The following is a 27,597-nucleotide window of genomic DNA, read 5'->3' on the forward strand; positions in this document are numbered from 1 at the left end:
TAAGGGGGGGACTCCTTTCATGTGGGACAGGTGTTACGGCTGGCCAGGACGTCTGCAGGTGGGCTGGTGCGTCCCCTTTGCTGCCGGGGACCCTGATGTGCCACACAGTGAGGGTGTGACTTGGCAGTGTGGAGGGAAGGGTGTGCCTATGGTTCATGGCTAGTGGCAGGGCGGGAAGGAAAGAAGCTCCAAGGCACCCACACATTTACCCAAGAACCCACCTCTGTGTTGGTGTAGAGAGTAGAATTCTTTAAATTTGTGGGTTCAAATGGTGATCTCCATCACTGCATGGGGGAGAAATGCAGAGTCTGGGCTAGGGGGCCAGACACACCTAAGTTTGAATCTAATCTCTGTCACTTAATGAGCTGAGTGACCACTATGTCTTCGACCTCAGGTCTCTCTATGGAAAGAAAGAATAATAGGGCACCTGGGTGGCTTAGCGGTTGAGCGTCTGCCTTCAGCTCAGGTCGTGATCCTGAGGTCCCAGGATCGAGTCCCACATCGGGCTCCCTGCATGGAGCCTGCTTCTCCCTCTGCCTGTGTCTCTGCCTCTCTCTGTGTTTCTCATGAATAAATAAATAAAATCTTAAAAAAAAAAAAAAAGAAGAAGAATGTGACTTGGCAAGGTAGATAGATCTCAGGATATTACGGATGCTCAGTAGATAAATGGGCCCAATAAGTGGCAACTGCCATCACCCTCTTCATCATCGTGGTCATTGTCCTGCCCTAACACTCACATTCCATGGTCTTCGATGCATATTTGTGCCTGGCATGCATTCACAGTGTGGGCACATGAAATAAAAACAATCATCTCCATTACCTGCAAAGCTCTTTTTTAAAAAAAAAAATATTTTATTTATTATGAGAGACACAGAGAGAGGCAGAGACACAGGCAGAGGGAGAAGCAGGCTCCATGCAGGGAGCCCGATGTGGGACTCGATCCCGGGACCTCAGGATCACGACCTGAGCTGAAGGCAGACGCTCAACCACTGAGCCACCCAGGCATCCCGACCTGCAAAGCTCTTAAACCAGCCATAGTGGTGAGTGTCCTACGCACCCATTCCTTTATTGAGAGCTTCCATTCTAAGTGCCTTAACACGTATCAATTCATTAGTGCCCCCAACCACCCTATGAGGAAGGATTACTGTAATCCTATTCTACAGACAAGGAAGCCATTTGGCAAAGTCTTTATGTGAATCATTTAATGAAATCCTCAGACAGTCCATCGAAGTGGGTATCTCTCCAGCCAGAAACTGAATCTGAAACTTTGATTCACTGAGCCCTAGAAGGGATGGATGGCTAGAAAAATGAGATCGAGGAAATGGAGCTCTTGTCCCACCCAGGGCCCCTGGGGAGGGGGAGGACTCAGCAAATGGACGGAGGTGGGGAGACACCAAGAGGGAGTGGTGGCACCATGACTTAGAGGGAAGACAGCCCATGTGCCCCCTGTACCTCTGCTGGACCCCTTGCTTTTGCAGGCATGACATCTCCTCCCCACTGCTCAGTCCGGCTCCTCTTCTCTTCACACTGCACTGAAGATGGGACCTCAGCCTTCAAACTATTCAGGGAGGCCCTGGTCATGTTCTCATTTCTGCCACATCAGGTGGTGGATCAACATCGGGGACCCTGCCCACAAAGAGAGAGGGGAAGGGGCATCGATCTCATTCTCTTCCTCCTCAAGACATTGCCTTAAATGAGAGTGGCTGGTTTTTAACCTGAAGCCCCTGAACACATACCTGTGGGATGTAACCACAAGGCCACCCTCCCCTCGCCTTTTTTTACATTGATCCAGGGGGACTGGTTCTACTCTCGGCTCCAGATGAACACTCGGGCAACCTGTATGGCTCTTCCGGTCTCTCAAGAATACAAAGTTCCCCAGCCAGAACCTCGACTGTCCAGTCCCAAATGACAGCCACACCTTCCAACTTTAGGCAAAATGACAGCAATTGGCCACCCTCAGCTCATCTGTGTCATGATGGGAAGCCTTTCAAAGCCTTGCAGAGGGGGACAGCTGGCCTCTTCCTCTTTGCTGGGCTCCTCCCTCATGCTGTAGGCTTGGAGGGGAGACAGGAAGAAGAGGCAAGAGAAGTAGAATTCTTACCTGACTGATATATAGTCAGGACATGGCATACTCTCTGGGCTTGGGAACATTCAAGGCTGTTGAACCACTGTTCTTTCCTTGGGTTCTTCAGAGACACCCCCACCCTCTTCCCATCCCCAGTGCCTTCAGATTTGTAGTTCCATTCATGTGGATTTTGCACGCTCTCGTGGTTCCTTCTTCAAACTCTTAGGAATCCAGTGGTTTCCCCCACCAGCTTCTGTCTGCCAAAGCTCCTTCCCCTTCCTGGCAGCCATCCTGGATCACAGCCATCTTGGACAGGACCCTAGTCACTTCCATGCTAGTGCTGTGCTCTCAAGCTTGACCCACTGGTCCATGGAAATGCTCCTACATCCCTTGTCCTCATAAACTGGCAGTGCAAACCAACAACAGAGCAGCAGTGAACTCTCCTTCCCTCTTACAACCACAGTAAATAGTCAACATCTCTCTCCCTGGAGATTTTCTTGGTCAGAGTCACACACCAGGCCACTGGACTCCCAGCATACATTGAATCCTCTCACTAACCTTGAGGTTTGGGGCAGGAATTTCCCATCCTCCTGCCCTCTATGGGATAAGCAATGAGGGGCTTTTCTGTGGCCCTTTTTGCACATTCTTCTTCACAAATCTTTCATTATCTTCAATTCAGTTAACAGTTTTGCCATCAGTATGAGTGAGCGCTTTAAGCTTCATGAATCTAGTTCCCCATTACTCTAAGTCTTCTAGGGTGCTCTGCTCACAATTTTGGAATATAGTACCTGCTATCTTAGGGATTTCTCTCACTCTCTGACTTTTTTTTTTACTCTCTATATATACACATATAATTTATAGGTAGATATACAGAAATATATACTGTAGTAAATATATAGTATATACAAGTATATAAATATATATATAAATATTATAAAATATAAAAACATTTATATATATATATAGGATATACCCAAGGGTATCATACTATACACAATTTCCTGGGTTTTTTTGCACTTAATAATTTATTTTGGAGAGCTCTCCAGATTGAACATACAGAGCTTTCTCATACTTAATAGCTACAGAGTATTCATTGTATTATATGGCTGGATCCTAGTTTATTTAACCAGCTCCCCCATTGGTCATTTAAGTTGTTTGCAGTACATGGAGTGCTGCAGAGATATCCTTCCACATACATCTTTGTATAGTGTTGTGAATATATCTGTAGAGTACATTCCTGGCAGTATTAGTAAGTCATGCAATAATCGCATTTTTAATTTTCATGAGGGTCCTCGAATAGATCTGCATATTCACTTTCACCAAATATATATGAGAGTGCCTATGTCTCACAACCTGGATATTCATTCATTCATTCATTCATTCATCATTCATTCATTCATTCTTCCTTTCTCTTTGACTCTATCTTGCTGGAAGTTTGCCAATTACACTACTGGATTTTTTTTTTTAATTAGAGGCTTGTTTTCATTAATTTCTGCTATCTTGCTGTTTTCTTCCTCCTACTTAGAGAGGGGATTTATCTGTATTTTTTCTATTTCCTTGAGATAGATATTTAAATCAGTTACTTTCAGTTTTTCTTTTTTTCTAATACATGCTCTTAAGGCTACAATTTTCCTTCTAGGCTAACTTTGCTTTACACCACAAGTTTCAATATCATGTTTTCATCATCATTCAGTTCAACAAAGAGAAAATCTTAAAATTAGAGGAAAAGAAGCACATTAGCTTCAGAATAATTCTGCATATATTTTAAACCCACAAGATACTATTATTTTTCCTTTTTACATTCACTGTTTTATTTAGATTTACCCACATAACTGACCTTTTCATTCTTTCTTCTTCTTTCCTGTATTTCTGTGCTCCAGTACCAGATCATTCTACCTGAAGAATCTCTTGAGTATGTTTTAAAGATTTATTTATTTATTTGAGAGGGGGAGAGAATGGGGGAAGGAATGTACAAGTAAGGGGAGAAGCAGAGGGAGAGGGGAAACAAACTCCCCACTGAGTAGCTCAACATGGGCTCAATCCCAGAACCCTGAGATCACAACCTGAGCCAAAACTAAGAGTCAGACACTTAACCAACTGAGCCATCCAGATGCTCCAAGGATTTATTTTGTTGTGACTTTATTGATGACAGATTTCACTTGGTTTTTATTTTTCTGAAAATGTATTTTTTTATAGATTTTATTTATTTATTCACGAGAGACACAAAAAAGAGAGGCTCAGCTGAGCCAACAGGCATCCCTGAAAATATTTTTATTTCCCCTTCAATGTTGAAGGATATTTTTGCTGGGTGTGAAATTCTAGGTTGATGATTGCTTTCTTTTTTGAAAAATTATTATTATTATTTTTGATGATTGCTTTCTTAAAGCACTTTAAAAATGTTATCATGTGGGATGCCTGGGTGGCTCAGTGGTTGAGTTCCTGCCTTTGGCTCAGGGTATGATCCTAGGTCCAGGGATCGAGTCCCACATCAGGCTCCCTGCAGGGAGCCTACTTCTCCCTCTGCCTATGTGTCTGCCTCTCTCTCTCTCTCTCGAATAAATAAATAAATAAATAAATAAATAAATAAATAAATAAAATCTTTTTTTAAAATGCCATCATGTTATGTCATGATTTACATCATTCCTGTTTCTGATGTCTCTTTTGTTTTGTCATAGTCTTGCCTCTTAGTGTGTCTTTTAATTTTTGATTGAATGCTACACATTTTTTAAATTTTTATTTATTTATGATAGTCATCACACAGAGAGAGAGAGAGAGGCAGAGACACAGGCAGAGGGAGGAGCAGGCTCCATGCACCGGGAGCCCAATGTGGGATTCGATCCCGGGTCTCCAGGATCGCGCCCTGGGCCAAAGACAGGCGCTAAACCGCTGCGCCACCCAGGGATCCCGAATGCTACAAATTTTAATGGAAAATTGTAGAAGTTCTTAATGGTGTTATCTTCCCCCAAGTAAGATTTACTTTTGTTTTTGGCAGTCTATTAGATCAGAGAAGACTGCATACATCCAATCATGAATTGAACTGATTGAAATAGGCTTCAATATTGTGGAAGCTGATCTCTTGTTCATCTATAGTGTTAACCTTCCCAGGTCCTCTGTTTGAAAGATTGGGCTATTTATTAGACCTGTCCTTCTTGGTGAACCCTGAACACTGATTATTGACTCTGGAGTGTCATGAGTCTGATGTAAGATCCTCACAGCCTTTTTCTCAGCCTCTCAGACCCACACGCTGTATAAATGGGCACATGCTTCAAGTGGAAAAGTTGTGCAGCATGGTGGGCTTAAGTCATTGCATTTCCTTTATCTTCAGGTCTTGACCTCTAAAATTTTTGGGTTTTTTGATTCCTCTACAATGTGTTCAAAGAGATATTTTTCATTTTACCAAGCTGTTCTAGTTATTTTCACAGGAAGTTTGGTCCAATACAAACTAGTTCATCAGAGCCAGAAATGGAAGTCTAAAATCTCTTTATAGTTTCGTTTAATGATGTTTTATTTTATTTTTTCATCAACATCAATCTATTTTAATTGCCGTAGCTACATAGTAAGCATAAATATCTGGTAGGTCCCGCTCATCTCTATTTATTTTTTAAAGAATTTTTCAGGTGTGCCCGGGTGGCTCAATCAGTTGAATGTCTCTTTATTTTGGCTCAGATCATGATTTTGGGGTTTTGAGATCAATCCCTACATCAGGCTCTGCACTGGGCATGGAGCCTCATAAGATTCTCTCTCTCTCTCTCTCTCTCTCCACTCCCACTCCCTCCCTCTTCTGTCCTTCTCTAGGCAAAACAAAACAAAAGAGCAAAAATGAAGAAAAACACAACAAAACTTAAAAGGATTTTTCAGGCTCTTCTCAAATGTCGCTTTTTATTATTCTAACCTTAACTTCATATGTCATTTTTCTAAAGTCATTGAATTCACAGATTAATTTAGAGAGCTGACATTTTTATGACATTGTCTCTCTACCTAGAAACATGATATTTTATTTATGAGTCTTAGTTTATATTTGATAGTTTGAAGGTTTTCTTTATATAGCACTAACATGTAACTTGTTCAGTTTATTTCCCTATAGCTTACCCTTTTGTTGCTACATAGACATTACATTTTCCAACTCTATTATAGCTGTTGATTTGTATACGTTATTTATGTGTCCACCTGTTTATTTCAACACTTTTATTATTTCTAATAAGTTTTCTTTTTAGCTGATCTTGATGGAGGCATCCATGTGCCTACCATCTTCCACTGATGATGATGACAATGCACCTCACAAAGTCTCAAATCACTGATGTAAGACATTTTGCTTTATATTGAAGACTCTGACATTCCCTGGAGCATCATCAATAGTATAGAAGACTTAGAGACAGGTTCAAGTCTCCCTTTTCTCTTGGCAGAGATAAGGGAAGAACTCTTATCCTAGAGCAAATTGGAATTCTCTGTGTCCATATGAGGGGGACCTTTGTCATAATTCAGGCAACAGGGATAAAAATATCATTGAAACCTTTCAAAGAAAGCCTGACAATACTTCTTCTAAGAGTGTAAAATGTTTCATATCCTTTAACCCGGAAATTCCATTTGCAGGAATATATCCTGAGAAAATACCTTCAAATGTCCACAGATACTTAGCTATAAGGATGTTTGCCTATCATTGTTGCAGTAAGGAAGTTTTTGAAACAACTTAGTTGTTCCACAGTAGGGAAGTGGTTGTAGCAGTTTTGATATATCCAAATCAGAGGATATATATTCTGCAGCTACTGAAAATAATGCAGAAAATATTGATGATATTAAGTAAAATGAAATGAGGCTATGCTATGGCATGTGCAGTATGCTCACATTTGTAATGCATAGAAACAATATAATTTGCATAGAACAATTCTGTAAAGAAAGTAATATTGATAATACAATTGCTGTCATTACAGATTGGTTAATGCTACCCGGTTAAACACTCTCCTGCTTGACTTGTTGTCTGTGGCCATACCTTAGGAGAAACATTGTGGAGACTTTGTAGGACATCTTGCTGGACCGTCAACAAACTCTTGGTCAGCAATATCCCCAGCTGGACTTCTTTTTCTGGCAAAAGCATGGCCCTTGGTGCATGCCCATGATGCTTCTCGGTTTCCTATGGGATCTGGACCATCAGTAACCTCCTGCTATATGACACTGACCTCCATTGCAGGAAGTTTGGGCACACGGTGTCACAGAGTTGTGTCAGAGCTCTGCATCCTTAGCTGTATAGCTTGGACTCCTAGCAGACAGACCGACTCTGGCTTTTGCTCTTAATCTCAGGTCAGGGAGTGCTTGATATGCAGAGAGCATATTCCTTGGGTCTTCTGCCAGAGGACAGTGAATCCTTGCCTTGCAATGTCACTTCCTCCAGAGGGCGCTAACATTGTAGCAGGGTGAGTTTGGTGGGGCCAGCTTGGAAAACAGACCATTCTTCAGCCCCAGACAGCAGCTTCATGATCACTTGGTGGAGGGCAGTGTCTCTAACTAAGGGGAGATGGGTCCTAAATTGGGAGACCAAGAGAGTAATGAAGCCTAAAGATCTCAAATCTTCAGTTGACACACTTCCTTCTGATACTGAGCCCCTAATGTGCTTGACACTTAAATATTCAATACACATTTGCTAATGCTATATATATATATATACATATATACATATATATATACATATATATATATAATATATTATCTATGTCTACAAAAACACCATTGTGCCTGCCATGAAGAGTTTTTACATGACCATGCAGAGCATTTTAGCTTCTCGAATGTGAAGAAGCTAAAATCTCTCCAATCCGAATACCTTAGATGACAGGGAGATTAGAGAGGGTTGGGATTTGGCAGAGATAGAAATGAAGGCAATTCTGCAGGCAGCAATTGCCATGATAAGAGGGTGATTGGAGAACTGGATGGAAATGAGAAAGTCTGGGACATTTCGCCCCTTTCAGGAACAAATGTACCCTATTAAATCTGCCTTGTTGTGCACTGCTCTTTGGGTGTCTGGCAATGGTACTTTCTGACTGCAGCATTGTACTGAGATGGCCTGAGGTGGCTCAGCTTATTTGATTACACTGGTATAAATCCTCAAAACAATTCTTGTGAAGCTTTCCCTGTTTTACAGATGAAGATACTGAGGTTCAGAGTGGTCATATGACATGGGAGAACTGGCATTCCAACTCAGATTTGTCTGATGCCAAAGCCCCTGTGCCATTTACTCCCCAGCATAGCTATAATAAATTCTAGTATTAAACTATGACCCTCAGGCCACCTGGAATTTATGTTACGCTTAGGCAGTGAGAAGAAGATGCTAATTAAATGAGTAATAGTTATTTGGGCAATTTCTGCTGTATAACAGATTGTTTCAAAACCCAATGGTATAAAAACAACTATCGGGGCACCTGGGTGGTTCAGTTGGTTAAGTGTCTGACTCTTGATCTCAGCTGGGATCTTGGTCTCGGGATTGTGAGTTCAGGCCCCTTAAAAGCAAAACAAAACAGGGCACCTGGGTGGCTCAGTGGTTGAGCATCTGCCTTTGGCTCAGGTCATGATCCCTGGGGTCCTGGGGATTGAGTCCTGCACTAGGCTCCCCCCAGGGAGCCTGCTTCTCCCTCTGCCATGTCTCTGCCTCTCTCTGCATGTGTCTCTCATGAATAAATAAAATCTTTAAAAACAAACAAAAAAACAACTACCATATTTTTCTCATGATTTTGTGGGTCAGGAATTTAGGAAGTGCTCAGCTGGGCTGTTCTTTTTTTGGGGTTTGTCATGCAGATGCAATCAGACCCTGTGTGGGGCTGCAGTGATCTGAAAGCTCAGCTGGACTGGACGTCCAGGGTGACCCAATCCCATGGCTGGGAGCTCAGTTATTTATGGTCTGCAAGGCAGTGGTTCTCACCCAGGGGTGATGTTGCCTCCCAGGGGCGTTTATGTCTAGTACAATAGGGGTACACTGGCATCTGGAGGATGGAGACCAGAGATGCTGCTGAACATCGTGCATTATACATCACAGCTCCCCACAACAAGGATTTGTTCCCCCCAAAATGGCAATAGGGCAAAGGCTGAGAAACTCTGCTCCAAAGCCCGGTCATCTCAGATGATTCAGACTTTTCACCTGGGGACTGGCTTCCCCCTGCAGGAGCTCCCCAGAGAACCAGGCAGAAACTGCATCTCCTCCTATGACCCAGCCTCAGAAGTCATGTGGCACCACTTCCATGGACTCTGTGGGTCAAAGTAATCACAACCTTGCCTAGACTCAAGGGGAGGAGAGGTGTGTGGATCCCACATCTCAGTGGGAGGGGTGTCAAAGAATCTGTGGTCACTGTTTAACCACCATAGAATGTGATGGGGAGTAGCACGAGGGAAGCAGACAGAGCCACAGGGCCACTGGGGGCTGTCATCTGGTCACCAGCTCATCCTGCTGGGTGTTGGCCAAGCTGACACTGAGTCACTTAGACCAGCTCACAGGAACAGCTGCTGTCACTGGCTCAGAAGCCCTGTCAAGAACCCCCATACTCCAAACCCTTCATCAAGTGCTACTGGGCTTCCTCTGGATTAGTGGGAAGCTGAGATCAGGATGTCTTCATTAGACTATCCTTCCACTTCTTTCCTCCTCTCCAGTTAAACCCTGTCCACCCTGCCACACACACTCCCAGTTCTCCAACTGGACCCTCACTCACATCTGTAAGCTCACCTGTCTCTGAGCACCTAAGCACTTCATTATTGGCTTGGGCAGGGAAGCGTGCCATTAGTGATTTAATCTCCACAAGACATTTCTCCCTAATTGCTAGTCATGGATGATAATTAGCGACTGTTAATTCCCGACAATTAACAAGCTAATTCTTAGAGGTAATGGCATCAGGGCAATCATCTTTAAAGGCTCAAAGCTGCCGTGGTTCTGGGCCCCAAGCTCCAAAGGATGACACTGGCATCTCCAGCCCAGAAATTAACTGGGGCCCTACCTTTTTGTTTACAAGGGCAGTGATTGGATGATTGATGACTCTAATCTTTAGTTTTCTTCCTGGATATATGGGGAGTTTTTTTAATAAGCTTTGCCGAGCACAGAACAATATAAAGAAAATCAAATGTCCATAACCTTATGACCTGAAAGTATCCACCATCAACATTTTGGTTTATTTCTTCCCAGTCCATGAATTTTTTTTCATAGTGGAGCTTCTGGCAAACATGTGGTGTTACCTCCAGCTTTATTCATTTAATGTTATAGTGTAAACATCTTGTCTGCTGGTGGCAACTTAGAAAAAAAGGTCTGCCTCCCCCACGAGAAAAATCAAATGGATGTTGCAGCCAAGGGAGAGGATTCATGAGAAGGAGAAGCTACCGTGGAAAAGCAAAGGCCTGATTATATGGGAACTAGGACTTCATTCTAGACCAGAAGGTCTTCAAGGGATGGCTGTCCCTGCCCTACCCACTGAAGACATTGGTTGGAAGAATTTGTGCACAGTCACGGGGGGAGAAAGGCTGGGAACTAAGATGCTAACAATGGTGTTGCTTTCAGAGTGGGCAGGTGCACTAACTTCCTTCCTCGTGTCATTTCCCATGTGGCACAGAGGAAAAAAACATTGGATCAGCATTCAGAAGATTTCCAGTTCACACTCTTGTCCCTCCACGGAGCTGGCTGTGCGATCTCAGGTAAAAGCTCTCCTCTGGACCTTGATTTTCTTAAATGTGCTTTGAGGAGAGCATTAGTCTTCCCGCCCTGGAAGATGGTGTTCGGGATCAGAAATACCGGGTTAGAGCTCACCTCTCAGTGTGAGAAGATACGCCAGCTGACTCCCCCAAAGTAAACTCTGTAGGGTCAGGAGACAGCCTTTATGTGCCACTTTGCTAGTTCCGAAGATAATGTTCCAAAATACCACGTCGCACGCATTTCTAGATTCCCCAGTGACCTGCTCTGGAGGTGCCTCTTCACCCCAAATTTCTTGAACCTGTTTATTTCCTCAGTAGGGAGATGATGTAGCCAGAGCATAGACTTGTACTGACCCAGAATGACAAGTGATGAGAGGCCATGAGGAAGGTACCTTCCCAAGATGCCCTCTCTGGCTCTCTGTGTTCCCATTGTGGGCCCTGCTGCTCTCTCAGGGTGCGCTTGAACCTCAGAGTCCTTCTTAACACAGAGAAGTCCACCACAGCCGAGTTCATGCCTCCATCTCTCCCCAAGCTCTTGGGGAGATCTCATGCTATACCTTAATTGTGTCAGGGCTGCCTTGGTTCTCCCAATAGGAACCCTTCAAGGGCAAGGAGAGTGTTGTGTTCATCTTGCCTTCCATGTGGGCATAGAGGGTTTCTCAGAGAAGAAAGGGGGGGGACCCTTGCAGTGGCCTGTCAAGAGAGCTGTGGGTTCCTGATGGGGAGAAGAAGCACCCCTATCATCATGGCCTGGCCTGTCAGTCTTCATTCATCCAGTGAATGAACCCCCTGGGTGGGGTTGACTTTAGTTACCTCCTCAAGGCCCCCCATTTTGGCTTCCTCAGAGCTGTGGATGCTACCACCAGTTCACCCTCTCTCCTGCCTCCAGAGCCCACTTCCTTGGCCACAGGCCGCCCAGTGACCTCTGGGAAGATGAGTGGCTGCGGGAGGAAGGCCCTGACCCTGCTGAGCAGTGTCTTTGCTGTCTGTGGCCTGGGTCTCCTGGGCATTGCGGTCAGCACCGACTACTGGCTCTACCTGGAGGAAGGCGTGGTCCTGCCCCAGAACCAGAGCATGGAGCTCAAGATGTCCCTACACTCGGGCCTGTGGCGTGTCTGCTTCCTCGCAGGTAAGGGCACCCCAGGGTGGGCCAGCCCTGCCCCAAAGAGAGAGAGGAGCAGCCCTTGCCCCCTGGAAAACCCACTTAAGAATCTCCTTGTTGGGAAGAGATGCTCCCACTCGAAGGGGGCAGTTCACCAGGGATATGGTCCTTGGGAATTCTAGGCAATGCTTCCTGCAGCAACCATGGCTGATTCCAAACCCAAGCCCTGAGTCACAGTGTCCACTGGAACAGAGCCTGTCATCTCCTGGCACCTGAGTACCCCTCACCTGAGAGCTGAATGTAGCCACGCCTTCCCCATCCTTCCCCATACTCTGCCTCCCAGGCAGAATGAGACTGGCCTCACATGGGTCTGGAACTGCCCTTGGATGTCTTAGCTCATGGAGTTATTGGCCCCAGGGCCTCCCCACAACACTCCAAGGCAGGAGTTCTTATTTCCACTTTACAAATAAGTGAAGATCCAAGGAGGCAAAGTAAGTGTCCTTGACTCATTGTCCCATGTCCACTAGTTTACAGAATGGAAAATGCTTAGCAGTGTCCTTGTCCCAATGCCATGAAAAGGGAAAGAGAAAACACAGATGCAGGTACTTTCAAATCTGCAAGATGGTACAGGCTTTGATCCCCCCTATCTGGACCTCCCTCCAGTTGGAGAAGACTTCTCTGGAATCCTTGAGTTGCTTTTCCAAACATTTTGTCTCTTTATCATGGCCCAGAATGAGCCTGCACAAGAAAAGCATCTCCATGCCCTGAGACTGGTTGCAAGCTGGCTGGAATCCCCCATGATGTGACCATTGAGCCTTTCTTGAAGGGCCCTGCCACCTACATGTACACTGGGCAGAAGGAGCATGCGGTCCTCCCAGCTTTATATAGTAGGGCTTTGGAGAATGAGGATAGTGATCAGCGCCCAGTGGTAATCAGTAGGGAGGACATCTCAAGGCCTGGCCTCTTGGGAGACTTGTTGGTCTACTTCGGGAATGGCATCTGACACTGACCTCACCTCCCACTGCCCTAGACTATGTGACATCAGTCTCTACTTAAATCTGAAGCAGAGTTTGAAGTCACTAGGGTCTGGCTTCCAAAATGATTGACAAGGCTTTTGGGGTTCTGTTCCATGACATCCACGCTGGGGAATCTGAGCCAGCCATGCACCATCATCAGCAGGGTCTGCCCCAAAGCAACAAGACAGCCACCAGATGTGTTACTCAAGCTCAGGTTTACAGTGCGGATTGCTCTTCTTGTGACTCGTGGTGCTTGGGTCCATTTTCCCAATCGTGCTTCTCCAGGGAAGATGTGATGTCAGGAGGCACCCCCACCCCTACTGTGGATCCCTAGCCAGGGATGGAAACCCCCTAGGTTTAGATTCAGCCCAGGTGCAAATATACAGTGGGTCACAGACCCCAGAGGCATTTGGGGGATATTTGAATGTATTAACTTCAAATCCATGTTCAAGAATCACCTGGAAACATAAAGAATTGTTGTCTTCACAGGTGAGGAGCGGGGACGCTGCTTCACCATAGAATATGTGATGCCCATGAACACCCAGCTGACATCTGAGTCTACCGTCAACGTTCTAAGTAGGTACCTCAGACTTTCTGACCTGGGTCAATGGCTGGATAGAGAGCAAGTGGGGTGAAGGGAAGAGTCAGGGTGACCAACTTGCTTCTCAAGAGCTAATGGCCTTAAACTCAGCTGAAGGTGCTGACCTCAGCTCCCCAGAGCTTCTCTGCCGATTATTCTTCCAGTGGTGACAACAGCTTGCTGGAGTCTCCAAGAGAGAGGGCATGCTTCAGCAAAATACCACAGGCCAGGTTGTTTATGAACAACAGAAATTTATTTCTCCCAATCATGGAGGTGAAGGGCCTCTCCCTGCTCAGAGCTGGTGCCTTCTTGCTATGTTCTCACTCACACAGAGGAAGTGGCGAGGGAGCTCTGTGGGGTCTCTCTTATAAAGGCATTGATCCCAGTCGCGAGGGCTCTACCCTAAGCTTTCAAACCATAGCACTCAGGGAACTGATACAAACTCTCTGGCCCCCAAGAAGATTGACTTCATGGCCTTTGCCTCACCAGGGGTGATTCTGACCCCAGGTGTGGACTTGCAGTACAGTTCTGATACGAATCACCCCAAGTTAGCACAAAGTCACTCGCTAAGGACTCAGTCCCCAACCAGACTACCCTCCCTTCACACACCAGCTGGAAGTTCAGGAGGCCCCAAGGCAAACCAGCATTTCTGACCAGCTGGCTACCAGTCAGGGGTTCCTATGACTCCCTCAGGTTCAAAAAATTGCTAGAACAATTCATAGAACTCAGGAAAGCACTATACTTATTATCACAGTTTTATTATAAAGGGTTCAGGTGAAGACCAGCCAGATGAAGAGGCACATAGGGCCAGATCTAGGAGGGCACCAAATGCCAAGCTTCTGTGTCTTCTCCCCATGGAATCAGGACATGTCACCATCCCGACACCTGGATATGTTTACTAACCAGGAAACTCAATCAGGCTTTGGCGCCAAGTTTTTACTGGGTTTCATTATGGAGGTGTGATCCAGTGAGCCACCCATCATGAGACTGGACATAATCTCCAGACCCCCTCCCCTTCCCAGGGTCAGGCCTGTATCTCATGGTTCAAAACTCCAGTCTTTTAATCACATGGTTGGTCTTTCCAGCACCCCCCACCCCCACCCCATTCTAGTCCTGGGTCAGCTGATTGGAAGACTCTCTGATATAGTCCAGGGGCCCAGCATGAATATCAAAGACACTCTTATCACTTGAGAAATTCCAGAGATTTAGAGGTTATCTCTCATGAACCAAGGACTAAGACAAGATACGTTTATTATGCAGACCATTCCCCCAAGTAATTCCAAGTTGAAGAAAACAGAGGCCAGGAACTGTCCCCTGAACCACTCAGAGACAGATGCTTTTCCCCATGGAGAGGTACATGTCCCCGGGAGAGGACATGAGATGAGTGACTAGGCCCTTCCACAGCTGCCATATTGGATGCCCAGGAGGGAGCCATTTGCACTGCAAGAGAAGACGGAAGCATGTTGGCACTTGAAGTCAGACCTCCCAGCCCCATCTCAGGGACAAAAAGCCCTTCCAGCACTGGGAGATCCCTGGGCCACCCAAGGAGGGCATGGAGCCCAGAGAACTCATGGGCCAGGGGACTTCGGGGATCAGTTGGCAGACACTGCCAGAAACACTCGACCTGGGAGGGGAACAGTAGGTAAGGCCATGGGAGGCTGACAGTGTCCTCTTGTCCCCTCAACTAGAAATGATCCGCTCAGCCACACCGTTCCCTCTGGTCAGCCTCTTCTTCATGTTCATTGGGTTTATCCTGAGCAACATCGGACACATCCGTCCCCATAGGACAATACTGGCCTTTGTCTCAGGCATCTTTTTTATTCTCTCAGGTAAGTTGTTCTGTTTTCTTTTGGGCATTCTGAACTCTTGGTATTTGACTCCTCCACGGCTCTGCTCTGGGAAGTGCTGATCACAGCTGTGGGCCCCAGGCAGAACCGAGTCAGAGCGAGGGAGAACTCTGAGGACCTAGAGCCTATCCATGACCCCCAGAGGAGGACAGAGCTGACGGCCTTCCTTGGGGGCAAAGCTGGGATTACAACCCAAGGCTCTCTCCTCACTCCCCACTGTCACCACCTCTTATTCTTAGTCCCATCAGTAATGAACATTCTTATTTTTGAAAGGGTGATTTCTTTCTGATTTTGCATGAAAGGTAAGTACAATCTGCCTTTGAAACAGTGGTCTCTCTACTCCCAGCCCTCAGCTATCCTCAGGAGACTCCTACCATCCCCTTCACTTTCCAGTCTCACCCATCCCTGGGTCCTTAAACATGGATCTGTCTTCCTGAAGAGAGACCAAGTTGTATTTCATTCATTCATTCATTCACTCATTCATTCATATGTATCAGGCCTTGTTCTGGGTGCTGGCATCACTGCCCATGAAAAGGTCAGTGCAGTGGGAGATACAAACAAGTAGAGAGTAAATAAGAACATAGCAGGAGAAGCAAGGACTATGGGGCTGAGAGCAGTGGCTGAAACTCAGACCAAGGGAAGACTACCAGGAGAAGAGGAGCTAAAGGATGAGTAGGAATTAGGTAAAGAAGTGAGGTTGGGGGTGGGGATGGAAAAGGAGCCTGGAGGAAAGAGAGAGGATGGAGCACTGGGGAGTTCATAGCTCATTATGGGAGGAGCATAATGTGGAATACAGTAGGAGGGGAGACAGGAAGGCATCTGAGGTCGCCTGATGGATTTTGGACATTGTGAGAAACCTCAGAAGGATTCTGAGCTGGGAGATGCTGCTATAATCATATTTGGAGATTTTAGAATGACCACTCTGGGGAATGGAGGGAAGGATGAAAGCAAGATGGAAGCAAGACAGGGGCAGTGGGAGCAGGCAAGGGGCTATTTCAGTAGCACAGGAGAGAAGTGATGGTGACCCAAACTAAGGGATGATAGGAAAGAAGAGAAATGAGAGGATTCAGTGGCATCTGGGGGTAAACTCAACAGGACAAGGACTGGGTTTTCAAGGGAAGAATCAAGGGTGGGGCCAAGTTCCTGGTTGGGCAATGTGTGGGTGACACATTGCATCGTTGAGCTAGAGACCAGAGGAGAAGAAGCAAATTAGGGCCAAGTTCATGAGTTTAGTGTGGGAAATGCTGTTTGCAGTATCCATGTAACATCTAAGAGGTGGTATCCCAAAGGCTGCCAAGGTTCAGAGGCTTATGGAAGGGACCTGGACCCAAAATAGAGATTAGGAGCTAAGAGTTTAGGGAGTAGGAGAGGGAACCCTGGATAGGGATGAGGTTACTCACGGGGAGAGTGCAGAATGAGAAGACTAGAGGATGTGGGAAATCAAGATGGGCTCTTTCTCCCCTTTAATGTGACCTATGCATTTCCACGAGGACCTTTTCTTTAGGAGATAATACTTCAGACAGAGGAGTGACCCTCAGGGCATGTATTTGAGTCCTGGAGCCCTGGGAGGGCCTAGGGCTCAGATGGAAGCCGGGTAGGTGGATGCCTTGAATAATGGATGGATGGATAGATGGATGGATGGAAGGAAAGGACAGAGGGAGGGAGGGAGGAGAGGGAAGAAGGAAGGAAAGAGTAAAAATAGCTCCTGGGCACCAGGTTTTCTGATTGCCACCTGACTCCCAAGCCAGTTTGGATTCCCTTTCTCAACACTTTCTTATCAGGATAGCTTAGGAGCCAGGTGACAAACAGAATGCCTGATACCCAAGAGCTTTCCTCTCTCCTTCTTCCCTCCCTCCTTCTCTCCTTTCTTCCTTCTTTCCTTCTTTCTCCTTCCATTCTTTCTTCCATTCATCTGTCCATCTTTTTTTCAACCAACCCACCCCTCTTCCATCCATTCCTCCATCTGTTAATCTACCAATCCAACAACTATTTATTGAGCACCGGCAGTGTCCTCGGCCTGCCTTCAGCATGGTGCCATCTCCACCTAGTCCAAGAGGTACAGACTATGAACATCAAAAGAGTCAAGGCTATATAGTAGCTTCGAGGCACCTGAGGTTTTTCAGCAGTGGGCAACAGGATAGAAATCTCCAAATGAACGGGGGCCACATGAAGTTGCTTTAGTGATACGAACAGAGAAGTTTCGCTTGGGCCAGCAGTGATTTCAACATGACTTAAGCACCAAGGCAGGTTGGAGTCACATCACTTTTCCTTTAATGGTCCTCCTTCAAGATGCCCTAGTTTAATCGTGGCAGTGGAATTAAGCCCAAACACCTCGAAACAGAGTAATTATTTATGTCCTGATTCAATGACAGTAACTAGCTGAGGGACAAGTGCCTGAGGCGATCACTTGCATGATGGCGCAGGAGTTTGGGCCCCATTGGCCTCTTGATTGATCACTTGCCAGAACCTGGACAAACTCACTTTATCCCTCTTGCCTCATGATCTCAATATGCCACCCCCACAGCCAGCAGGGCTGTGAAGACCATGGGCCACTCAATCTCTACAAGGATGTTACTACCCACGCTGGAGATGGGGATGGGAGGCCACTTGCTGGCTCCGTGGCTCACACCCTTAGTTCACATTAGCATCAGCTGGGGAGCTTTTATGACAGCACCACGCCAGGGCCCCATCCCAGGCCACATGACCCAGAATGTCCAGGGATGAGGCTCAGGCAAGTACGTCTGACAGGTGATCCTGACGGGCAGGTGGGGTGAGAGCCATGGGGCTTCCATGGCTCAGAAGAGGGCTGGACAAGGAGCTGTGTTCCCCACAACTCTCTGCTTTCTAGCAGGTAATGGTCTAAGTAAGGTCTTTACGAGGAGAGCATCTGCTTTTCTTCAAGTCCAGAATGAGAGCACTGTTACCACGAGGCCCACGGCGGCTTTCTTCCTGAACCCCAAGGGGAGACAGGTGCCCCGTTAGCAAACTCCCAGGGTCTCATCACTAAGCAGCCCCCTTGCCTTGATGCAGGCCTCTCTCTGGTGGTGGGCCTGGTGCTCTACATCTCCAGCATCAATGATGAGATGCTCAATAGGACCAAGGACGCAGAGACCTATTTCAACTACAAGTACGGGTGGTCATTTGCCTTTGCTGCCATCTCCTTCCTTTTGACAGAGGTAAACACCCCCCCTCCATCCCCCACTGCCCCCGCAATGGGTGGGAGTGGAGCAGTGCCTGGGCTGAGGGGGGAGACCTTTACAAGCACCCCAACCCCACCCACTCTGGTGCCCTTTGTCCTCCCCAGAATGTGTCACCTCTGACCTTCCCGGGGCTGCTCATCCAGGACACCCCTGCTCTGTCGCCCCACCCACCTCTCTCTGGCTCCCACTGCTCTGTGCAGACCCCAGCCGGAGAGCAAGTCCAGGCCCCCAGCAGGGAGCTCCCCTCTGCTTTCTCCTCACTGCAGAGTGCTGGGGTGATGTCCGTGTACCTGTTCATGAAGAGGTACACCGCTGAGGACATGTACCGGCCCCACCCTGGCTTCTACCGGCCTCGCCTGAGCAACTGCTCCGATTACTCAGGCCAGTTCCTGCATCCAGACGCCTGGGTCCGGGGCCGCAGCCCCTCCGACATCTCCAGTGACGCCTCCCTGCAGATGAACAGCAACTACCCAGCCTTGCTCAAGTGCCCCGACTATGACCAGATGTCATCTTCCCCCTGCTGAGCCTCACCGCCTTCCTCCCTGGACTGTGGACAGCCAGATAGCCCTTCCCGTGCTCCCCTGATGGCCTGTGAGCCCCAGGCCCTTGGTTGACAGGCCCAGGATGCCCCCCCCCGCTTCGCTGTTGTCACTTGACCCATGTCATCTCCACTGTCTCCACGCTTCCCCCAGAGTAGCTCTAAGGGGCCCAGGGTGGGTGTCAGGAATCTGGAGCCAGCGGGCCAGCTGATTGGCTGAGAGCATGGGTGTAGCCCCGCCTCTTATGTGCCAATCACTCCAACAGCTCTCCTCTTTCCTGGGAGAGGTGGCTGTTCCAGCTGTGAGTTTGTCCCTACACACCCAACTTCGTGGCCCCAGGCCAAGGCCAGGGCTGAGACCGACCCAGCCGGACTTGTGTGCCTACCAACTAACTAGCCTGGCCCTCGTGTTCATATGAGCCATCAGGCCCAAAGGTGACTCTCCTGCGGAGGTCTGGCTGGTTCAAAATTGCCAAGCAGTGTTCCTCCTGAAATCCTTTATCCTTTTTGGTTACCCACACCAGTCTGTAAGACATACCTTCCTGTGCTCTCCACCTCCCCCTCTGCCCCACAGGTGTGAATCTCCCCTCCCCTCCTCCCACCAAGAAGAGGACTGAGCTGCTGCCCCCCCTTGGTCCCTAAGTAGCTAAGAGTGGGTCTGAGGCCACTCTGATGAAGTCACAAAGCGGTGTTAATGGCTGATGATGTCTTAATATGTATGGCCCCTATAACATATTTAACAGGGGTCTTTAATGCCTTAACCCAAGAAGTGACTCTGACAAGAATTTCAGATTTTGGCTGGTCTGAGTTAGTATTATCAGGCACTGGGGGTTTCAGGCCCTGGGGAATACTATCCGTGTTCATGCGGGCAGTATTTCTCGCCCAAGGCCCTAAAATCTAATCATGTAGCTACATGTCTAAACCACCTAAGTAGAAGGCAGCTTTCAGAGAAGCTGCCTGGGATTTGGAGCTGGATTTGCTGACACTTGGTGCATTTTGAGTCTAAACAAGCCAGACTTGGGATGATCCAGCTGCTCTCCTGAGGATGCCCATGAACATTTGGGGGTTGTCATTTAATCCTAATACAGGGCAGTATCTGCTTCCTGGATTTGGGACATATATAGGCGACCAGATGCTTCCAGAAGACAAGGCAGGGTGGTGCCCATTCTCCTAGTAGCAAACCTGAGCTGGGAGGTACCAAACACCTTCCATGAAGTCCACGGTGGTGGGGGGTGGGGGATCGGTGGCAGGACCACTGCAGGACGTGACCCCACCCACCCCCGCCCCGAGTTCTCCAGACACCATCTCAGTGTGTCCATTTCTGGTTTGAGGTTGTGAGAAGCCAACAAGGCCAGGCCCTCTGCTGTGTGTTTTTGCCATGCCAGCTTTTCTCTCTTGCTCTTGCTGTCTTTGAGATAGCATCAGGTTCCAGATTCACAGAGCCATCGTGGGCAACACGTAGACTCTGGAAAGCCGTACAGAAGACCACACAACCGTGTGTACGGACTTGGAAAGGACAGTCTATTAGTTTTCTAGAGCTGCCATGACAAAATGCCACAGACCCGATGGCTCGAACACCAGACATCTCTTTTCTCACAGTGCTGGAGACCAGAAGTCAACATCAAGGTGTCAGCAGATTTGCTTTCTTCCTCGGCCTCTCCTTGGCTTGCAGATGGCCAGCTGTCTTCTTGATGTGTCTTCATAGGGTCTCTTCTGTGCTCGTGGACACGCCCCTCGTGTCCACATTCCCTCTCACAAGGACAGCAGTCAGATCGGAATAGAGCCCATCCTAAGAGCCTCATTTGACCTTCATCACCTGTCCAAAGCCCTGTATCCACATGTAACCTCCAAATACAGTCACATCCTGAGGTTCTGGAGGTGAGGGCCTCAACATATGACCTGTGGGGTGGGGGGGGGGTGCACACAATTCAGCAGGTACAGGCGGGTTGCTCCGTAGCTGGATTATTCCACTTGCTTCATAGCATAGTTGAAGGGAAGATTCGAGAAGCCGATTGTGATCCCAGTTCGGCCACTCTCTGAGCATGGATCCTTGGGCAACCCCGTCTGCTTTGAGGGGCTTGGCCCAAATGATTTCCCTCCTGCCCACCTGCCCCCAACTCTAGTGATTCAGCCTTGTGTAGAAAGCTCTAGATTGCCGTCCTATGTGACTTTTCAATCCTTGCCTCAAAACCAATAGCAACCGTAAACCCAACTCAACCTCCCAGTCCATTGGCACCTTTGAAACGACTGCCGTACTCTGGTTGCTGTTTACAGAATAAAATGGAAACCACAGTCTCCCACTGCAGAGGAGTGGGTTAGCGCGGTGCAGACCAGTAGGTGGCATTTCCAAACTGGACGGCCGTTCAGATGTGCTCTTCTCCTGTTTTTGTCAATGTAATTACCCTCTTCAAATGCACTTTTCTGCCCCCTTGAGCTTTCTTTCTCTGTTACTGCGCCAGGCTTGTTTGTGTGCACATGAAAAAAAAAAAAAAAAAAAGAAAGAAAGAAAGAAAGAAAGAAAGAATCCATTCCCGAACATAAGCTGACTGTGGACTGTGACATCACTAGGATGAGGCTTTATTGGCCTGATGCTGGGCTGCTAAGTTTAGGGCCTTGTGCCTTGGGAACGTGCAGTTTATGCTTATCTTAGGGACAGGTTCTGGGTCATTGTCATCCCTCGCCAGGGACGGGGGATAGACCAATCATTGCACAACGATTACAGCTCCCTTTCCCATCTATACATTAATCTCAGAACTGGGGATCTGTTTGCAGCCTCTCTCGACAATCAAAGGATTTTATCAAATATTAAAGTGCATAAACTCAGAAATTATAATTAGGGTTTTTTTTCCCAGTGTACTTGCTGATCTCTTGTTTCCTCAAGCTTTTGAAAAAGATGCATTGAGATTTTTTTCTCACCTTCAAAAACTTGGAGAGGGAGGGTAATAAACTCAAGTCTGATAAATTATGGAGTAAAAGCACTCAGGGTTGCCAGTGGTTGGACAGGATTAATTCCACGGCTGGTTCCCTCCCACGTGGAGCTCACCAGCCTCCCTCTTGCCCCAGGGGTGACTAAGTGACAGCCCCTGCCCCACCGGGTGGCCTTCACAGGAATGGCCTGATATCGGGCCTGTGGACTGAGTTGATGGGGAGGCATTGTGGGGGGAGGAGGGATCAATCCATAAGTGCCACCAGCTTCTCAGTGATGGTTCAAGAGAGCCCCCTTCTTAATGTTTGGGCAACTCTCCTTTCTCCTTCAATAAAAGTGGCATGGTAGGGTTCTCCAGCGAGATGGAACCAATAGGATATACATAGGGAGATTTATTTTAAAGAATTGGCTCCCATGGTGGTGGAGGCTTGGCAAAAACGCAGTCAGATGGAGGAGACCAGCAAGCTGCAGACTGAGGGAAGAGTTGCAGATTGAGTCTAAAGTCCTTCTTGCTTGGAGTACGTTAGCCTCTGTTCTATTTAGGCCTTCAACTGATTGGACGAGGCCCAGCACATTCTAAAGAGTAATCTGCATTACTCAAAGTCCACCGATTTAAATGTCAATCTCATCCAAAGCACACCTTCACAGCAACTGTCAGAATAATACTGGGGCACTCTGGCCCAGCCAAGTTGACACATTAAATTAACCACCACAAGTGGATAAAGGGCAGAGGACAGCAGGGGAAATGGCATTCTATCTTAAGAAAGGCAGGGCTGGAGCGGGGTGTAGGAGTGGGGACAGTCAGCACAGCCACGTACAGCCGTGTGCACAGCTGCGCCCCGGGCTCTGTCCCTTGCAGGCTGCCCCTCCAGCTGAGCCCATCTTCCTAATGAGTGCATGGGACTCGTTTGCAGTCCCCTCTCATCTTGACTGGTATCCCACACACTCAGTGAACACAAGCTCACATGCTAACCCAACCCTTGAGAGGTTTATTAACCCCTGGAACACAAACGGTCCACTTGGTTAGTGGGTACAGGTGAAAAGAGTAGATTCCACTGAATGTGCCAGACATGCCAGGACCCAGCCTGCCCTGCAGGTGTGACCTCAGCTGTGACAGCAAGGCTCAGGGGCTGCCATGTGCAAGCCAGACACAGGGATGGAGGGTGGTGAGGCCTAGCTGGGCCATAGCCCCTCAGGACCTGGGACGGGCGCTAGGGCCTCGAGGCCTTCCTCCTGGCACAACTACAGTCTCTGGATTCCCACACACAACTGCGCTGGGATCTGAGACCTCTGTTCTGTGACCTTGGATGGGTCACGCCCTCCCAGGGCCTGCCTCGGCTTTGTCATGTGTACTAAAGCCCAATCTCCCTGTTTGCTTCTGAGCTAAAGTTTTCTGCCTGGGGATCCTGTCCCTGGGTATTTGCATACAGCGAACCCTCTGCTCTGGTTCCAGGGTGCAGTGGTCCTGAGTTCCCTGCAGGGCACTGCTCCACCTTCTGTGTGTGTCAGCAGCCTGTGGAACTGCTTTTTTCATTCATTTAATGAAGGGGTTGGATTAAAAATCCTTGTCAGGCTCCGTCTGCAGGCTCCAGTTCAAAAGATTAAGTTTTATAAGCAAGACCCAACCGAGCTCAAATGACAGACCCTCAGCCTCTGCCTCCTGCCAGGGGCAGGCAGATGGCACCTCCAAAGAATGCAGAATTTGTATAAGACAGCAGATATTTGGGGGACCCCAAAGAATAAGATTGTGTATAATGGGGTGCAAACGGCAGGACCCAGAGTAGCAGGAAGGGGAGGGGAGGGAGGGTTCGAAGACAGAACCCAGCTGCCCCCCTTCCTTCCTCCTAGCTGGAGGGGACAGGAGGCAGGGGAGCCTCTCTACCCAGCGCCTGCTCCCCTGGACGGCACTGTGGGAAGTGAGGCCCTATCGAGCCAACACCAGAGGTTCAAGGGCAGATTCAAGGTCAAGAGGCACCACTTGCTTGTGAAAGGAGAGGCAAGAAAGACCCTTCCCAGCTGGAAGGGTCCAAAATGTGACTATGTCTGTCAGGAGATGGAAGTTTCCAGCTGGGAGTTGGGTGAAGCTCATCCGAGAAATGGTGTCAGGAGCTCAGCCATGGTCTTGGCTGGCAGACAAGGTGCTAGCCCCTTACCCCGGTGGGCTGAGGCTTCAGGGATAGGACATGTAGCTTCCTTTGCCACGTCCCAATCTGGCCTTCCAAGGGCCAGAGGAGGGATCTCAGAGCTGAACTTCAAGGCTCTTGCTATTCCCTCTGAACACACCGGTGGCACATTTCCAGCCTCAGTTTCTCCACCCACAACACGGACACCCTCCTGAGCCTCTCCTCCCTGGGAAGGAGTGAGCCTGAGTGAGAACTTAGGTGGGAATCCTGATGGTGCCCAGTGGAGCAAATGTGCTGGTTCGGGATTGATCATTGGTTAAGAGTCACCATCGATAGGCCCCAAGCTCAGCTGACTTGTCCTGTGATCCCAGCCCTGCCCCCCTCCGATCCCTCATTCTGTGCTTGGCCTAGGAAGGGCTTTCTTCCCACCCCTCTTGATCTCTCCCCCTCTTGGGGGTCCTATCTGATACCCCATTGCTCACTGACTTTAGCCCTGAGATGCCCCCTTTTCAAAGCTGGCAGAGATCAGATTCTGGCTTATGCACCACATTAAATAGGACATTTCAACAGCAAGTAACAATTTGATTAAAACTGCTTCAAACAGTAGAAGTATTTCTTATCTTATCATCAGGAAGAGCCAGAGTAGGTATGGGTTCAAGGACTGGCTAATTCAGGGGCTCAGTGATGCCGTCAAGAACCCAAGTTTGTTCCATCTCTTGGTTGTGCCGTCCTTGGAGTTGACTTTATCCTCAGGTTGGGATCAAGATGGTGGCAGCCATCCCAAGGGTCATACCAAGACACAACAACATCAGAAGGAGGAGAAGCACTGCCTCTTCTTCTATGGCTTTCTTAGGAAAAAAAAGACACATTTCCCAGAAGCAACCTCAAAAGTCTCCACCTCTGGGGTCACATGCCCATTGCTAAACCACCATCTAGCAAGGAGAAGAGGTGACCACACGCTCCAATCATCTATTGACATTTAACAACTTACACCAGACCTCAGTAGCTTAATCACAATCACATTGTTATTATTTCTGACAGTATGGGGAGTTGACTGGGCTCAGCAAGATGGTTGTCACTCAGGATCCCTCAGGGGGTTGGGGTCAGTGACTGTCCTCTCCAAGGCTTCTTTGCTCACTTGTCTGGTAGGTATGTCTGCTGGGACCTCAGCCAGAGATGTTGCCTGGGACCCTTATGCACAGTCTCTTCATAAGGCCTGGTCCTCCTCAGAGCAGGATAGCTGGGTGCTCAGAGTGAATATCCCAAGAGATAGGCAGTCTTGCCTTTCTTGGAAGTGGCCTCAGATATTACCTGGTGTCACTTCCACCGTAATCACTAGACCACCCAGATTTAAGGGGAAGCAACAGAGATCCTGCCAGTTTGAGATGTGAGGAGTGTCAAAGTCCCATCGTGAAGAGAGGAGTGTGAGAAAGGAATCTGTTGCGGCAACCATCTTTGGAAAACACAACCTGCTACACCACTATTGGCTCTCACCCATTGTTCTCCCAGTACAGAGATTCTGATTTTATTCTGAGCTGGGCCCTGAAACGCTTTGTCTCTAACAGTTTCCAGGTGATGTCAAGACTGTGCTATGCTCCAGGCTCTTGGGACTGGCTTCCAGGCACATGAACTTTTTAAAACTCCCTAGGTAGTTCTAGTGTGAAAGCAGGGTTGATAACCACTAGGTTGGATCAACCAGGATTTGCCCTTCACCCTAAGGATAAAGCCTCTTCTCCAGAGTCTGGTCGGTGAGGTCGGCTTCCCAAACAAAATACAGGAAAGGAAGGGGAAATGGTCCTGGGTGGGCAACCAAGGATTCTAATGGCCCAGGCATCATCCCTGCTTCCTCCCAAGGCTGTGCCCTGGGCAAGATGTCAAGTCCATGGGCTCCTGCCCAGCCTCTCTGGTCTTGGGCCCTTTCCCTGTTAAGCTGGTATTCATTGAGATGTAGGAAGCACCGGCCCTTGAGAAAGAGGACAGCAGCCCTCAGCATTCTGGAGGCAGTGTGCTCTCCGCCCCACTAGCAGGGTCAAGGGATGGACTTCTGGTCCCAAGTAGGCCTGATAAATGCTCAGAAGTGACCTTATGGTCTCAGGGCTCAGATGCAGAGTTTAAACCAATTCATCACTGGTCTTTGAATAATTCATTATACACTAAGCAATCATAAAAAGAACAAGGCCTGAGGGCTTTGGAGGTTTCTGATCAGGCAATGAAAAGACCATGTATCACAGTCTTCTCAGCAGAGTGGACTTTGGTCAATTTTTATATTAAATCCGCCCACAAAAATAAATAAATAAATAAATAATAAATAATAAAAATAAAAAAATAAAAAATAAACCCGCCCACACACACAAAATAAAATAAAATAAATCTGCCCATACCCGCACATCCACCTTCTAACCCATATCAGATACAATAATACTATGGGGTCTATTTTTAAAAAGACAACTATGTACTTAAAATGCAAAGTCTTCCTCAGATTATTTTTCTTAACAAAATGACAAAGAGACTAAATTAAACCAACCCCACAAGAGGCTTCAAGTGAATACCATGCATTCAATCCAAAGCAGTTCTCAGTGCCCTAAATGATCAAGGCCGGATGGTGTGTCCTATAAAGGCAGTCACAGGTTTGGGGAAAGTGGATTCACCATCTTGAATCAAGACACAGTTTCTCATGAAAGTCAGTCTAAGACACTATGTCTTCAGCAGAGAGTCATCACCATATGTCATCATCGACATGCACATAAAGCCCTTATCTAGAGTGCCTGTCACACAGTAGGTGTTTTTGCGAGCATTACTTCACTTAGCCCTCTCGATCTTATATGTAGGACACGAGACTTACAGAGGGCTACAGGCTGGCTCACATCCACACAGACAGCAATATTTGTAGTGCTCTGCAAGTCCTGTTGCACAAGGTTGATTCACACGTTCTAAATGCCCAACGTGGCCGAAGCACCCACTTTGATAATCAGAGAAAAGTCCAGCTTCCCATTCAAAGATTGATGGGGAAGAAAGGTCTCAATAAGTGGGAAAGAGTGGTGAGGTGTCATTCCCCTTAAAGTTCTCTGTATCCCATCTCTACTCACGATGCCCACCTATGTAGGAAAAACTCATGGCTTCTTCCATTAGCCTCACAAGACTTACAACGCCACGTGTGTGGGTTTCCCCACACCAAACAATTCTTCCTCACACCAAGCTGGGTGTCCTATAATTCAGTTCAACTCTGACATTAACCAGAGCTAGCACCGACCCCACAGGTTAAAGGCTTAGTCCCATGAGACTGCACCCCCCCACTTCTGGTGCCAACCACAAAAAGAAGGTCCCCAGGTTACCCACAGCTTTTGTCCAGTGGGGCTACAAATTGGAGGTTCTTAGGACTTCCCTCCTTGGATCCAGCGACTTGCTCGAGCAGCTCGCAGAAGTCAAGGAAACACTTACATTTACCAGTTTGTTTTATAACAAAGGTTATGATAAGGCTACAGATGAACAGCCATATGAAGAGGTACACAGGGTCCTGAATGCAGGAGCTTCTGTCCCTGTGGAATTGG

At 47.7% G+C, this 27,597-nt stretch overlaps 1 protein-coding gene and 1 long non-coding RNA gene across 2 annotated transcripts in view; one reads left to right on the forward strand and one right to left on the reverse strand.

Annotated features, from left to right (window-relative positions):
• The window catches only part of CACNG5 (calcium voltage-gated channel auxiliary subunit gamma 5), a 39,513-nt gene extending 17,686 nt beyond the window's left edge, over positions 1-21,827 (forward strand). Inside the window, exons 2-7 of the mRNA XM_077853721.1 lie at positions 10,639-10,720; positions 11,607-11,846; positions 13,325-13,411; positions 15,104-15,244; positions 18,293-18,438; positions 18,729-21,827. Coding sequence (XP_077709847.1) covers positions 11,651-11,846; positions 13,325-13,411; positions 15,104-15,244; positions 18,293-18,438; positions 18,729-18,986 — 828 coding nt within the window. The 5' untranslated portion in view covers positions 10,639-10,720; positions 11,607-11,650 and the 3' untranslated portion in view covers positions 18,987-21,827. The remainder of the gene's footprint in view (positions 1-10,638; positions 10,721-11,606; positions 11,847-13,324; positions 13,412-15,103; positions 15,245-18,292; positions 18,439-18,728) is intronic.
• LOC144286795 (uncharacterized) lies at positions 14,650-19,549 on the reverse strand. Its single transcript, XR_013354749.1, has 3 exons — positions 18,753-19,549; positions 15,213-15,330; positions 14,650-14,855 (listed from the first exon to the last, which is right to left on the reverse strand). It is a non-coding gene; the product is annotated as an uncharacterized LOC144286795 (long non-coding RNA).
• Positions 21,828-27,597: the final 5,770 nt, after the last annotated feature.

Source organism: Canis aureus, chromosome 16 (assembly GCF_053574225.1).
Source record: "Canis aureus isolate CA01 chromosome 16, VMU_Caureus_v.1.0, whole genome shotgun sequence".
NCBI classification, from domain to species: Eukaryota; Metazoa; Chordata; class Mammalia; order Carnivora; family Canidae; genus Canis; species Canis aureus.